The following is a 16,486-nucleotide window of genomic DNA, read 5'->3' as shown; positions in this document are numbered from 1 at the left end:
GTGCTTATATAGTCTGACCTCTTGTATAACACCAGCCATAGGACTTTCCTGAAATAATTCCTTTTTGACCTAGAGCAATCATTTAGAAAAATAAATCCAATCTCCATTTAAAAATTTCCATGTTGGGGCATCCACCACAATTTTTAGTAAGTTGCTCCAATGGTTAATTACCTTCACTGTTAAAAAACTGTGTCATGCAGGACCACTTACAGCCTCAATAGGGAAACTGGGGAGAAAGGAAATGGAATATACACAAGAATATTCATTTGATCTATTCTTCCTTTCATCCCTGTCCACTACTTCTGAAAATATGTCTTCCTTGCTATTGCCTGGTTTTGTTCTTTCACTATGATTACCCTTTGCATTTTCATTGTTTATCTCATGACTGTTGTTGGATCATTGCTTACTCTGAAGCCCTTTCTCAGAATTCAATTTTGATTTTCTTGTACTTTTGACCCTCCCATCACTCCTCTTTCCTAACCCTTTTCTGTTTTCAATTGTTCTGGATTGATTGTTAAACCCATTCACATTTTGAAGTTTTATATATCATTTTGATTGTAATACCGCTATTCCCATTTTATATTTATCCATCCATCGATCTACCTATAGGACTATTGTTTTCTTTAGTGCCTTTAACCCTGTCTTATTGGCCTTTCGATTGCTGGTTTGTATCCTTTCCCCATAGCTCAATTGTATTTTATTTTTTCTCTTACTTTTCTTTACCGTATTTACTTTCATTTTCTAAACTATATGTTCACCCTATTCCAAAACATTTCTACTTTTTTAATATTGCTATTTTTTACATATCCTATCCCATTTTCATTTTTATAGAATTCTACTTATTTTGTCATTTCAAGTTTTTGTTATTATTCATATTAACTCTTTCCTAATAACTTTAATGTAAACTTTTGGTATTTAAGGAGGAACAAGGGTTAAAACACACACTAGTAACCTCTTTTTCTGACTCCAGCTCTCAGTGCCTTCTCATAACAGCAATCCCCATGGTTTTTGATATTAAGACTTGGAGAGATTGTTGCATCTTTTTCAATTTTTCTACTCATACCTTATGCTCAAATAAATTGGTTAGTCTCTAAGGTGCCACAAGTACTCCTTTTCTTTCTACTCATACCTTGTAAGTACTGGTCGAAAGCCCACTGAAATCAATTGAAGGACTCCCATGGTCTTCAACGGACCATATACCAAGAAAGGTCAGTATAATTATCCCCATTTTCAGACAGGTAAACTGAGGCATAGATTATATAAGTACCCTGCTTAATTTCACACCGCTTGTCAGTAGCAGAGCTTGGACCACAGGCTTAGGAGGAAGAAATATAGGGTATGTCTACGCTGCACACCATAGGTGCTGCCACACCCCTTGGCTTGAAGTGGTTTCCATCATACACAGGGTTTGCAGTTTGGTTCAATGACTGTGTAGTGCAGTAAGAACATGGTATCACAGGTGTGAGACCTGGGTCCAGCAACTGTAAACCCAGGTTTAGAGTGAAAAGTGGATCTCCAGGATGGCTTGAAAACATGGAGTCCACAACCCTGGGTCTCACAGACTTGGGCTTCGTATGCAGTGTAGACATACCCCTAGAGACTACTTGGAAAATTTTGAAAAATACCTAAGTCCCATTTTTTAAAAGTAACTTGGGATTTAGGCTCTGAAGTGCCTAATTCACTTTTGAAAATGAGACTTGGGCTCTGAAATCACTCACGTGCATTTTAAATTTTACCTTCAGTCTGAGAGATACTTCAGGAAAGGGTATGGCAGGATTTAAGGATAAGGAGCGTAGTTTTGAAACGGTTCACTTATCCCTTGACAATTTGTTTCCTTTTCCACAATTTGTATGCCCATTGTTTTCTTATCAGTTAATTAAGCTGTACAGCTGTGCAAGACCTACTGTATTTAGAAAGCTTAATTACTTTTAATATGTCGGACAATATGATTGGTTTATTTGGAGTTAATTTTAAGTTGAACATTGAGAAAAAAGAAAAAAAAAGCTGAGGAGGAATATGTGTCTCTCTTTCTGCTGCAGAATGTGATTCATAGATGTTGGGAAATCACTTTGTTTTGCTGCCTGTATGATCCAGCTCAGGGCTTCTTTGAACTCCCAGATATGGGATACATGTCAAACCTTCCTAATAGGCAAAACGGTTTTTCCTCCCTTAATGGGCCCTAACAGGAAGCTACACACTTAATATTGACTCATTTATTTGTCAGAGCTGGCAAAAGGAAAGAAAGCATGAGTGAAAATAGAATCAAGACAGTACATGTGTAATGGAAAGACTCTTTTTAGAATGACCCTGTCATAAATATAAAGGGAAGGGTAACAACCTTCCTGTATACAGCACTATAAAATCCCTCCTGGCCAGAGGCACAAAATCCTTTTACCTGTAAAGGGTTAAGAAACTCAGATAACCTGGCTGGCACCTGACCAAAAGGACCAATAAGGGGACAAGATTCTTTCAAATCTGGGTGGGGAAGGTTTTGGTCTGTGTGTTCTGTGTGCTTGCCGGACACAGATCAAGGAAGCAAGCAATCCAACTCCATTAGAATTAGTAAGTACTAGCAAGGGAATGTGTTAGCTTATTTTTGTTTTGGCTTGTGATTTTCTCTGTGCTGAGAGGAAGGCGTATTCCTGGTTTTCTTTTTGTATCTGTGAAGTTTGGCCCAGAGGGAAATCCTCTGTGTTTTTGAATCTGATTGCCCTGTAAGATTATCTTCCATTCTAATTTTACAGAGGTGCTTCTCTTACCTTTTTTCTTTCTAATAAAGTTCTGTTTCTTTTAGAATCTGATTAGGTTTTTTTTTGTGTCCTAAAAAACACAAGGTTGGTCTGTGCTCATCTTGTTTATTCTCAAGCTTCCCCAGGAAAGGGGCTGTGGGGGCTTGGGGGGATATTAGGAGGGAGTAGAAACTCCAAGTGGTCCTTTCCCTGAGTTAGTATAAATCATTTGGTGGTGGCAGCATTACCTAATCCAAGGTACAAGGGAGAATTTGTGCCTTGGGGAGATTTTAACCTAAGCTGGTAGAAATAAGCTTAGGGGGTCTCTCATGTGGGTCCCCATGTCTGTACCCTAGAGTTCAGAATGGGGAGGGAACCCTGACAGACCCCTATTATAGGACATAATCATAATAAAAGAGAGAGAGAGAGATTTGAGGGTAACTTCAGTTTTGGCTCCACTGAAGTCAATTAGCTTACACATAGACTGAATTTTGCCCTTCATTGGTATTCATTACCTCCCATTGCTGCTAGAAAATATAAAATAGTAAGTTTCCTGAGAAACGGACTGGCCATTTGTGCATGGTGTATTGTGTGCCTCGCAATGTATGCTGTCAAGGTTCCTTCCCCACTCTGAACTCTAGGTTACAGATATGGGGACCTGCATGAAAACCTCCTAAGCTTACTTTTACCAGCTTAGCTTAAAACTTCCCCAAGGTACAAATTAATTTACCCTTTGCCCTTGGATTTCCACTGCCACCACCAAACTTTATCTGGGTTCACTGGGAAACATAGTTTGGACACATCTTTCCCCCCCAAATCCTCCCAACCCTTGCACCCCACTTCCTGGGAAAGGTTTGGTAAAAATCCTCACCAATTTGCATAGGTGACCACAGACCCAAACCCTTGGATCTGAGAACAATGAAAAAGTATTCAGTTTTCTTACAAGAAGACTTTTCATAGAAATAGAAGTAAAGGAATCACCTCTGTAAAATCAGGATGGTAGATACCTTACAGGGTAATTAGATTCAAAACATAGAGAATCCCTCTAGGCAAAACCTTAAGTTACAAAAAAGACACACAGACAGAAATAGTTATTCTATTCAGCACAATTCTTTTCTCAGCTATTTAAAGAAATCATAATCTAACACATAGCTAGCTAGATTACTTACTAAAAGTTCTAAGACTCCATTCCTGTTCTATCCCCAGCAAAAGCAGCATATAGACAGACACAGATCCTTTGTTTCTCTCCCTCCTCCCAGCTTTTGAAAGTATCTTGCCTCCTCATTGGTCATTTTGGTCAGGTGCCAGCGAGGTTACCTTTAGCTTCTTAACCCTTTACAGGTGAGAGGACTTTTCCTCTGGCCAGGAGGAATTTTAAAGGGGTTTACCCTTCCCTTTATATTTATGACATATGCCTACTTGTAAACCGAGCCAGGTGCCAATTAAAGATTGTGAAATCTACAAGAGAGAAAATCTACAGGAAGAAACAAACAGCAGAGAGAGGGAAGGGGGGAGGGAGCTGTTTATGAATAGGACAAAAAGATTGGTCAGGGACACATTGAATCCTTCACCTAGGAGGCAAACTGACAACAGACTTGTCTCATGAAATGAGGGTCACCACCAGCTTGGCTGTAAAGCGCTCAAGGATTTGGGGTGAGCAATACTCTACAAGACATGACAGTATCTTCCTAATTAAGTCTAAAGTGTGTTACAATTTTATCTGATATGTAGCCATTTGTTTCCAATACTTGTTACCACCAGCATCTCTGTGCTTTGTTAAATAAACTTTTACTTGTTTTCACTGTCAACATATCTCAGTGCTGTGTGTTGAGTGGTGCAGTGATCTGCAGTGGAACTGGTGAGCTGCGCTGCACCGTTTCTTTGGAAACAGCAAATCTGTGAATACTGTGAGTGCCCAGTGGAGCAGGGGCTGGATGCTTCAGGGAGATACTCAGAGGAATTGAAGGTTGGAGTGTGCCAATTGCTAACCTGTGACAGCATGGCCTGTTAGGCTTTAGAGGGGAGTGTTTGTGTTGCCTGTGGCACTGGAGGCACTGAGCCATGCCAGGCACAGACAAAGCTTCCTCATGCCAAGGGCAGGTGATAGCAAGGTGCCTCGCAAACCTGGGTAGCCCTGTGAAGCGTCATACCCCTTCTCTGGCAATGACTCCAGTGTGCCTTCCATTATGAAATCCATGGGGCCAGCCTAGAAATGTTCTGTGGTCCATATCAGGTATACACCCACCCCTTCATGACTGCTCCACCTGTTCTCGCTCTTGCAGCCCCTTTTCAAGGCTTGTGCTGTCCTTCTACACCAAGTACTAGTGTCACCCTAGCTGAACACCTGTGTAATCCTATCTCATACCCCCAGGCTCTTCTTCATCCCTCTCCCTCCTGGAGTATATTCTATTACCACCTGTTCGTTGATCCACAATTTAGAGTCTAAACACTTTGAGGCAGGGAGTCATCTGAAATAGATTTTTCGCGAAGGACCTAACATTCGCATGGGCCTCTAAAATCTTAAATAATAGTAAAAAAATAGTAAATAATAAGGGTAGCTGACATAAGCTCCCTAACGCTAGCTGAGCAGTCTCAAATCAAGGAGCTGTGCAAGAAGCCCCTGCTTGGATTTAAATGCAGGATCCCCAGCATTGCAGCATAAATGTCTCCTGCCTGAGCTAAAGTGGTAATGCCACAAGCTGATAGCTGTAGACCCTTTATGTGGACAAGAGGAGGCTGTGATCAATGTTTTTTTTTTTCTCAGTTGCACATACAATATGTTCAGTGTGACCCCTACGTAGATGTGTACGCACTGAATATTAAGCAAATGCCCTGAAATTTCCAGAGTGGCTGCCTGGAAGCAGCTCTCTGTGGTCTGATAAAGGACCTTACTGTTTTCAGTTTTGCTGTTGTTATAGTCACTGCTATGCAGTAATAGATCTGAAGGATCATGAGCTGTCTTTAGCAGATAGTCCCAGTAAATCTCTGTCAGCTAATATACCTCTAGATGCAGGGACCCCAGATGGCTTCTTTTTGTTCACATGCTCTTCACATGTTTCATTTGGCTTTTTTTTTCCCTTTTTTGTTCCATGTTTCTGAGGAGAAAAAGAGATGGAACTTTGTTTTCTAGCTTTTTGTCTCCATTGTGTGAATCCTAATTAGAGCTGGGCAGCAAAACCTAGTGTTTCCGCTTTCCAAAGATTCCTGTGAACGTTGCCACTGGCATCCGATCCCATTCTGACTCTGAACATTAAGGCTGTCATAAATATAAAGGGAAGGGTAAACCCCTTTAAAATCCCTCCTGGCCAGAGGAAAAATCCTCTCACCTGTAAAGGGTTAAGAAGCTAAAGGTAACCTCGCTGGCACCTGACCAAAATGACCAATGAGGAGACAAGATACTTTCAAAAGCTGGGAGGAGGGAGAGAAACAAAACGTCTGTGTCTGTCGGTATGCTGCTTTTGCCGGGGATAGACCAGGAATGGAGTCTTAGAACTTTTAGTAAGTAATCTAGCTAGGTATGTGTTAGATTCTGATTTCTTTAAATGGCTGAGAAAAGAACTGTGCTGAATAGAATGACTATTTCTGTCTGTGTGTCTTTTTTGTAACTTAAGGTTTTGCCTAGAGGGATTCTCTATGTTTTGAATCTAATTACCTTGTAAGGTATCTACCATCCTGATTTTACAGAGGTGATTCCTTTACTTCTATTTACTTCTATTTCTATGAAAAGTCTTCTTGTAAGAAATCTGAATGCTTTTTCATTGTTCTCAGATCCAAGGGTTTGGGTCTGTGGTCACCTATGCAAATTGGTGAGGATTTTTACCAAACCTTTCCCAGGAAGTGGGGTGCAAGGGTTGGGAGGATTTTTGGGGGAAAGACGTGTCCAAACTACGTTTCCCAGTGAACCCAGTTAGAGTTTGGTGGTGGCAGTGGATATTCCAAGGACAAAGGATAAAATTAATTTGTACCTTGGGGATGTTTTAAGCTAAGCTGGTAAAAGTAAGCTTAGAAGGTTTTCATGCAGGTCCCCACATCTGTACCCTAGAGTTCAGAGTTGGGGAGGAACCTTGACAAAGGCGCAATGCCTGCAGCCTCAGAATGAAATGGTGGAATGCTGCATATATCTCAGAAACCAGCCTAGGTTTCTTTGGGACTAGAGCCAGTATCAATCAATCTATCACCCCGAACTTTGGGACTTCCAATCTGAATCAGGAAATTTGTGTCTTAAGTTTGTTTCTAGTCCTGAGCCCTTTGTAGTACATGTTGGGCATTTCTCCATATTGCAGGTACCTGCTACATATGGGGCATTTATCATACCTAAAATATATCAGTTGGGAGTGTAGAGTGGGAAACTGAGTCAACACATCCACCCAATTTCGGCTTTATCAATTTTGCTTTTATTTAATACAATTTCAGACAGAATTATTGTCCAGACACCATAAGTGACATGCATTTATGCCAATAAGTAATAACAGACAAGATGGAATAGCTAAATGAGCCCAAATTACCTCATTCTGGAGCACTGTGAAGTCCTTCCTTCTTCCATGGTAGTTGTCACCTCCCCGATCTCCTGGTCAGATCCTTCTGTCCCATTCTTCAGTTTCTGATCCAGTGTTTCTCCAGTTTGGGGCCCATTTTTACACATATTCTTACACATTTTCACATTCTCCATTACCTAATTTTCCACCAATCAGCATTCAACAGATTATCTAATGAATTTTACATAAGCCATACATTATGCATGTGCAAGCACTAATCACCTATCATCTACATTTGTCCTGCTGAATTTATAGTTTTTGTGTCATGTTGCCCTGGGTCACCCTGTTTCTAAATTCCCAGAACAAGGAAGTTTTGGTTTATCTTTACATGTTTGTATCTCTTACATCTTCCAGCACAACAGGTTACTTATCTTGCCAACAATATCATTTTAAACAAATCAGAAAATTATATCAAAGAGAAATTAACAAAAATACACTCGTGCCAGGTAAAGTGGTGGCCTTTGTGTTACCTTATCTATATTTCCTCAATATCCATAATTACAATTTATTAAAAACGTACCTAACAAAGCTTTTAATCTTATCATTAGCAACCCTTCATTTTAATGTTATAGATCAGTATGTGTTTCCATGAGTATATTTCCTCCTGCTTAATCTATTAGAAGTGGCATTTTAGAAAGTATGCTGTGGTTCTTTAATGTCAACATTTCTTATCCTCTGCAAACACTAATTTTTCAGGGGATTTTTTATTTTACTCAAAGTCCAAAACCTTTCTACTTTTGTATAGCTAAACGTTATCAATATTTTTCCTGTTACAAAATTTTAAGTGTTCTGGGTTTTAGGTCTTGTTTTTTAGTTAGTTTTAATGATACCCCAATAATATTCATTCAAACACTCTCAGAAACCTAAACAGTTTTGATTATTTATTTGTATTGGTGTAACACCTAGGAGTTCTAATCTTGGACCAGGGCCCCATGTGCTAAGTGCCATATAAAAACAGAATGTAGTACTCCGTTTGGATTTCTGGCAGTCTTGAGCTAACATTCTTGACCTCAGTCATCTGAAAAAAGAAGCTTTTACATTGGATTGCATGTCCAACACTATATTTTATCTCCCTCTCACTGTCTATCTATTCCCTATTCATGACCATGGTGCCTTCAAACATTTCCCATCCTACACAGTTTGCTGTGGATTCATTTTTCATTTGGGTCACTTTCAGAATTTCTGGTGCTTTTGCTAGTTTCTAATTTGCTTAGTAATATATTGCCTGATAGCAAGTGCAGAATGGGAGAAGACGGCCCTCAAATCAAAATACTTCTGTTGGGTCCTATTGCTCAACCCCATCACCATTAACGGTGTTTCTTTTTATGACTACAGAAAATCAACACCCGAGCAGAAGTTAAGTATCACCCATCTCGTCTGACTTTCAGCAAAGAAAGAAACAAAGTAATACACCTAGAAGCAAGTGTTGAGGGAGAAAGATAGTTTTGTGTGTACCTACAGACAACACTGAGATAGAAAGTGTGCCAGGCAACACATCCTAGAACTTGGAAGGCACTGAATTGCATTTGGGGCCATTTAGCAAATTAATGAGTAAGTTACCTATCTACAAATCAATCAGGCTGCTTCAGCAGCTGTGTGTTATCAGTCTTGCTCTGCAGTACAGAGAGCTGAGCCATTAGGCAGCCCAACAAGAGGGAGAAGCTTAATTTGAGAGCAGATGCTTAAGAAGGATACATAATGACTTTAAAGGGGGAACATTGTGGTTAGCTGAGAAACAAAACAGAGTGACTTGTTAGGAGAAAAGAAGCTTTTAGCTTTTATTACTGACTATGATTGACCATGGAACTCAGCTAGGGGAGTAGACTTCATCGCAGTTGGAACATCAGTGAAGTTAAACAAAGGAATTGAAAACTGAGATAGTAATAGTTTGGGAATCAACTAGTTGTCCAGTGGATAGAATGCTGAGTCTCAGTAGATCCAGGTGCAATTCCCTTCTCCACCACAGACTTCCTGTGTGACATTGAGCAAATCCATTTACAATATGCCCTTATGACTAGCCAAAAACACGTGCAACTATGCTTTCCTTTCCCTAACACCATTCTAGTCTTCCCAATGCCTACACTGCATTCTGTTTATCAGACTAAGACTGGAAGTGTAGTATTGACTGCATTGAACGCAACACTACTTTTCAGTTTGTGTTTTATTGAAAAGCCAAGCTACACCAGAGATCTGTCTGGTTATGGCAAAGATAGATTCAGTGTGTGAGGTCTGGGGTACCAGAAGGTTGTGGTGATCTCGTGTCTATTCCACAAGCAATCAGCAACCAGGTGTTTAATATATTCTCTAATGATCCGTGAAAGGGAGTCAACAGAGATACAGATACAGTGTATTTTAAATAATTATTTTTAAATATTCATAATTAAACTTACATTGAGGAAATAAATCATTTTGTATTAATTTTTGCTTGAAAGATAGAAGTGGCACTGCATGCAACCTTCTCCTTCACACCTGGATAGGTTAGTTAAAATTTTGTGCAATTTCATGCACAGTGTATTATCTAGCCTACGAATTGAGGAACAACACCCAGTGGAAAGATATCCATTGATGCATTGCACATTGGATTGGATGATGAGGCCCCGATAAGGCATGGTACTTAATCACATACTCAACTTCAAGCATGTGAGTAATTCTGTTGCCAGTGGGAATACTGATTTGCTTAAAGTCAGGCATGTGTGTCAATAGTTTGCTGAATTGGGGCCTGAAAGAAGACATAATAGTGTGAGATCATGTCGTTAAAGACTGTGAGAATGCCTCCACAGCAAAACCTGTGCTCAGGCTAGCCTACTGAGTCAGCTTGAACTCAGCTAGCACAGGTACCAATAACAGTGAACACAGTGCAGTGTGGGTTTCAGCATAAGTCAGGAATGGACCCTGGGTGCACATTTTACTCACTAGCCCACTCTGGAATCCGTGCTGTGCTGTTCACTACTGTTTGTTAACCACACTAGTTGGACTGAAGATAGCTCAGGTAGGCTAGTCTGAGCACAGCTTCTGCTGCGTAGACATACCCGAAATGGTAATGCGTGCACAGAAGGGGCAGAGTTAAGGTTGTGAAAGTAACATTTATTTTGGCCATTCTTCATTTGTGCATGCTTTATTGTACAGCCCCACTGTTCTTTTAATGTTTTTTTGTATAAGCTAATATGATATTGTGTGTAACTGAGGAGTTCAGCATCGCTAAGAAATGAGTTTAAATGCACTATTTATATTTCCTGCTACCCACAATGTAATGCCATTAAGGAAACAGTCCTGAAAATTCTCTGTCCCTGGGACTCTCATCAATTTCAATGGGAGTTCTGATTGTAGAGGGCTTGCACCCTCAAGCCATAGGACACAGCTGACCATATGCTCGTGCTGATTAATGACACTTCTCAGGTGCATTGGAAGCACTTGTCTTCACCTCATGCCTCGCTGCACAGCCAAGGTACACCATCAATCAGCATAACCACACAGTCTGCCGTTCGTTATCCTTTAATTAAACAGCACAGATAATTTCTGCAATTATTTCCAATATAAATATTGTCCAATGCCTCAGCTCTCTTTAGCCTTATCAGGGGAATATAAACAATGAGAGAGGAATGAAATATACATTTGAGCAAAACAACATACACAGATATTAGTTAACCCTTTAAAAATATCTTTAGCTTGACAAACCAAGGGTGAATAGAATGGTCCACCAAGCACAGTGGTTCAGGGTGAGAATACTGAAATTATTTATTAAAAAATAAATCCATTTACTTACCTCACAGGGATGTTGTGAGGCGTGATTAATTAATGTCTACCGAGGGGCTGATCCAAAGTTCAGTGAAGCCAATAAATGTCTTTCCCACTAATTCCAATGGACTTTTGTTCAGGGCTTTGAGGTATCTGGATGAAAGCCACTATGGAAGTGCATAGTACTATTCCTATTATGTGAAATTCATACTTGGGCAGAGAGCCAGAAGAAGACCTTGGCATCAGTGGGGATTAAGTGGTACATTGGCTTTGTGCAAGCTTTCTGCATGGAGTGAATTTCACTTATTCGGTGTATTGGGAAATCGTAATAAAAATGCATGGCTCGTTTCTCCTTTCCGAAGTTCCTTATAAGCTCTAACTTTGGACTTATGGTGGGATTTTTAAAAGGACTTGGCATTGGCTTAGCTCTGCTGCCATTGAAATCAATGGTAAAACACCTGCTGCCTTCAGTGGGAGGGGACAGGAGTCTGCACTGATGCCTTTTGAAAATCCTACTCTAAGGCTGCAAATTTGTTTCCTTTTCTATTTGCTGAGCACCCCTACTGCCTTGTGTTTTTCAGAGGATGCTTATAAAACTCAAGTGCGAATAGATGACGAACCAGCTTACTTGGACATTCTAGACACTGCTGGACAGGTGAGTAGTTTCTTAATGTATACTTCTGTAACAGAGATAAAAGCAAAGACCTCCAATATATGGGTCACAAGGATGGAGACAAGCTTCACTATTCAGGCACGAAAGGAATAGTGTTGGCACAACATGTGTGAATTAGTACAAAAGAGATCAAGGGGAGCATCAGAAATATAATGTGACTCAGTTACCTGACCAGTAGAGATAGGCAACATTAGAGCAAATGATTAGCACAATAAAGGTTTTTCACATACACACATGGAGAACGTGTTGTAATAAAGACATGCGTAAATGTTGCTGCACATTTGATCTTAATGTTTCTGATGTCTCTAGTCAATAATACCAGTCATTTGGTTCTCTCCCCCAAAATTCTCCTGTTCCTAGTAAGCAAAACTCTGTCATGTTTTTTAGCTAGGACAAGGCAGTAGGAAAATCTGAAAGTGCCATTTTTTTATGATTTCTTATGTATAAATTTATTCATTTTGATATAATTACTGTAGAGATATAAGGCAAACATAACCATTAAAAGAGGGATTTTTCTAAAGTACTCAGTGTCCCCCTAACACTAGTCTCAGTGAAGTGGCTGGACCAACACTGAGTACTTCTGAAGTTCCCACCCTAAATGTCAAGCTTCACCAGCCACTGTGATTTCCAAGAGATGAGGTACAAAATCCTCAAAAGATGGCCCAGCAGCCCACAGTTCTCCATGTATTTCGCAACTTTCTGATTTGTAGTGATTCAGGGAGTATCGTACTAAGAATCAGGACACAAATGTTCTTCTGTTGCACTGTAGCGTATGGAGAAGCCACAGCTCCGTTTCCCTGTCCATTTAAAAAAAAAAGAGTATAAAACATACACAGATTTGTGGAGCCTCTTAAGAGTGTTTAGAGCTATCACTGAGTCAGAGGGCCAGATTCTCAGCTCGTATGAATCAGTGCAGCTCCGTTGACTTCATTGACTATCCTGACTTATACCAGCTGAAGATTTGACCCAAAATTTTAGCTTTGTTTTAACACATTATATGTGGTTGAGTTAGTACGTATTTTAAGAAAGCATAACTCAATGTCCACCATATCTACCGAGCTACAGTGACTGAAGCAGGCTGTTGCATCAGAATTATTATTTTAAAAAAGGTTAAAAGGAGGACATTTCTCTTTTTTAAATATTCTCTATAATAATTTATGATAGTTGTATGGGACTTCACTCGGGGCCAGCAGGTCTAGTGGCCAAGCCATGGCTCAGCGGTCTCTCAGAGTCTTGGAATGGCCTTGCCAGGCAATCTGAAGCCTAGCGGGCGAGTTACAGTTCTTCCTGGGTTCTCCTGACTGGGGGGAGGGGAAGGGGGGGAGAGGAGAAGGGTACAGGAACCCAGGCCCTCCCTTTCCAGCAGGTCCCAGCCAGTGCCCAAGGGGGAAGATGTGAAGAGAGTCTTAGTCTCCTCTAGCAGGTGCAACAGACCAGTCTCCCCCTGGACTCCTTCCTACCTCCCCTGTTCTCTCTTTAGTTTGGAGTGTGGTCCCAGCACTCAGCTTCCTTCTCAAATTGTTGCTCAAACAGTCCCAATGATTCAGACAGTCAGTTGGGGTTTCCTTGCTCACTTTTCAGTGTCCAATTGTTCTCCCTTGTCGGGAAAAGCAAGGGAGTAAAAGGAGTCAGGATCTTGGCCTACCAGTCCGGTCTTAACCACATTCTGGACCCTTCGACTGTTAGGGTGACCACACAGCAAGTGTGAAAAATCAGGATGGGGGTGGTGGGGTAATAGACACCTATATAATAAAAAAAAAACTAAATAAATGTACTGTCCCTATCAAATCGGGACATCTGGTTACCCTATGCCCTGTGGACCCCTCGGTGTCAGAAGCTGCAACCTGGCTGCGGACGTCTCTCCTTCACTCTCCTCCCTGCTTGACTTTTGGAGTCCCCTTTCAAGCAGGTCCTCCATTTGGGACATTATCTGCAGCTGCTGAGGGGCAGGGTCTTTTTGGCCCAATACTGCTCCACAAGTCCCTTAGCTGTGGCCTAGTCAACACTATAAAATTAGGCTGGTTTAATTGTTTTGGTCAGGGATATGACAAATCCACTACCCTGAGCAGCGCCGTTAAGCCAGCCTAAGTCCTTGTATAGATAGCACTAGGTCGATGGAAGAATTCTTCCATTGACTTAGCTACTACCTCTTGGGGAGGTAGATTACCTATGCCAGTGGGAGAACCCTTCCCATCAGCATAGGTAAAGTCTATGCTGAAGTGCTACAGTGGCACAGCTGTTTTAAGTGTAGACAAGCCCTTAATATGGGGTATGTAAGCCTCATCAAAATAATATAATAATCATCTCACAGTCTTGTACAACTGAGGCCTAAAAGATAGTTTTAGCTGTTAAAGAAAGTCACTTACAGTTTAGTTTAGGATAACCACTTTAATTGGATGGAAGGAAGGGAAAACCATATGAAAAATAAGAAACAGCACTTTAGTTTAAGGTTACAGAGTAGCCGTGTTTAGTCTGTATTCGCAAAAAAAAAAAAAAGGAGGACTTGTGGCACCTTAGAGACTAACAAATTTATTTTAAGGTATCTTTCAGGAAAACTCCGTTTCCCTTAGCATATCATGTATGTTTCTCTCAAATGTACATTTCTACTGCCCTCCGGTATACAATGGAATTATCATAAGCTTCAATGTAATGTTTACAATGGTAGTTATCAGGTTTAATACATTTCAATAATCTTAAAAAAAGGACGGGTGGTCACCTGCCTTAGCTACTTTTTTATTGTGTTAATTTAAAACATTTTATCATTTAAACTTTGAACACCATATGACTCCATGAGCCTTTTGAAGTTATGTAACTTGCCTACCATGAATTCCAGGTTTAAGAGTTTGATATAAGGGTGTCATAAATATAAAGGGAAGGATAACAACCTTTATGTATGCAGTAACATAAAATCCCTCCTGGCCAGAGGTACAGAATCACTTACCTGTAAGAGGTTAATCAGTTTAATTAACCTTGTTAGAACCTGACCAGAAGGACCAATGGAGAAAGAAGATACTTTCAAATCTGGGGGGCGGGCAGGGAAGGTTTTGTTTGGGCTCTCTTTGTTTGTTCCCTCTTGGGACAGAGAGAGAGACCAAGCAGGTTAACCAGCTCCTAAAAAAGATCCTGAAATGATATTTCTAAATTTACAGAAATTGTAAGTAATAGCAAGGAAATGTGTTAGATTATCTTATGTTTTTAGCTTATGAATTTCCCCTATGCTAAGAGGGAGGCTTATTTCTGTTTTTGTAACTTTGAAGTTGAGCCTACAGGGGAATTCTCTGTGTTTTAAATCTTTTTATTACCCTGTAAAATTACCTTCCATCCTGATTTTACAGAGGTGCTTCTTTTACTTTTTTCTTTATAATAAATTTCTTCTTTTAAGAACCTGATTGATTTTTAGTGCCCTAAAAATAAAGGGTCTGGTCCGTACTTTTATTAAAGGCAATTGGTTGGTATATTATTCTTAAGCCTCCCCAGGGGTGGGGAGTGAAGGGGGTGAAGGGGCTTGGGGGAATATTTTGGGGAAACAGGGACTCCAAGTGGCCCTTTTCCTGAATCTTTGGCTAAATCACTTGGTGGTGGCACCAATACCATCCAAGGACAAGGAAAGGATTTTTGCCTTGGGGAAGTTTTAACCTAAGCTGGTAGAAATAAGCTTGGGGGGTCTTTCATGCAGGTCCCCATATCTGTACCCCAGAGTTCAGAGTGGGGAGAAGAACCCTGACAAAGGGCAAGCAATTCCATATGCTGTATAGAATTAAATCAAATGCATAGAGAATATTTCCATTAAAACTGCTCCTTTGCTAGAATATACCCCTCAAAAAGGGCCAGTGTGCTAGTGTAAAATTGGAGTAACTTCACTGAAGAGTTGTTTCCAGACATGCATTAGTGTAAAAGAAAGCAGAATTGTCCCAATAAAATCTGGTGAATTATTTTTATAGAAGATAATGTCATCACAAAGGTAGAAGTAGCAAATGTGAGCTTCCTAAAATCCCATCTAAAATATCTTTAATCTTTTGCCTGTTTAGTATATACATAAATTGTAACTTTGCACTTCTGACCAAATGCTGTGATTCGTTCCCATTTAATATCTTTATGCTAGAATTGGGCCCAGACTGAAAAGTTTATATCTGGTATATATCTGAATTTGTATCAAAATCTGGGGTATTCAGATAAGGGACTGTGGGGAGGGGAGTTTGGGGCCATTGTAAACATAGATGCCATTTGAGAAATATATTTCTGGTTTTGAACCTCAGCAACTAGTTTAAAAGAAAAACAGGTGACCAAGCCATCAAGCTAAGGTGATTTTGAATCCAGTCAATTGCTTTTTTCTTCTCCTTAAATGGAGACCATCAAACCTGAGCAAGCTCTCATCACAAAAAAAGAGTCCAAATGTTCTGTGAATCCTAAATTACTGCCTCTCTGCACCACTGGTCCTTCTCTGCTGTCACTCTTTCTTGCTGCTGGCTGGATCTATACTGGATCCACGCTTCTTGTGTCATCTCCTACCACAGGTGTGTCTATGCTTTCTTCTCTGCCCTTACTTGGTGTGACATGTTGAATGTTGTGTTGTACTACGGTATATGAATATCTCCTTCTTCTGTTAATCAGTGCATTGAAGTTGCCCAGCTCCTATTCTGTTTGAATTAGAGCTGGTTGGAAAGCAATATTTCCATCCCATGAGAAACTATACTAGTTCTATCTTTCATTTCATCCCAAACTGGGACAAAAAGTTAAAATATGGGAAAATTTCCCAGAACGAAAAGTTCAGAATATTTTAATTTGGAAATGAGAAAACAAAAAAAATGACTACT

General features: G+C 40.2%; 1 protein-coding gene across 1 annotated transcript in view; it reads left to right on the top strand.

Annotated features, from left to right (window-relative positions):
- RIT2 (Ras like without CAAX 2) overlaps window positions 1-16,486 on the top strand; it is a 264,180-nt gene that overhangs the window by 104,894 nt on the left and 142,800 nt on the right. Inside the window, exon 3 of the mRNA XM_077818125.1 lies at window positions 11,581-11,654. Within this exon, the coding sequence (XP_077674251.1) occupies window positions 11,581-11,654 (74 nt within the window). The remainder of the gene's footprint in view (window positions 1-11,580; window positions 11,655-16,486) is intronic.

Source organism: Eretmochelys imbricata, chromosome 5 (genome assembly GCF_965152235.1).
Source record: "Eretmochelys imbricata isolate rEreImb1 chromosome 5, rEreImb1.hap1, whole genome shotgun sequence".
Lineage (NCBI taxonomy): Eukaryota > Metazoa > Chordata > Testudines > Cheloniidae > Eretmochelys > Eretmochelys imbricata.
Note: the sequence above shows the minus strand (reverse complement) of the source record. Positions and strands in the feature narration are given on the sequence as shown.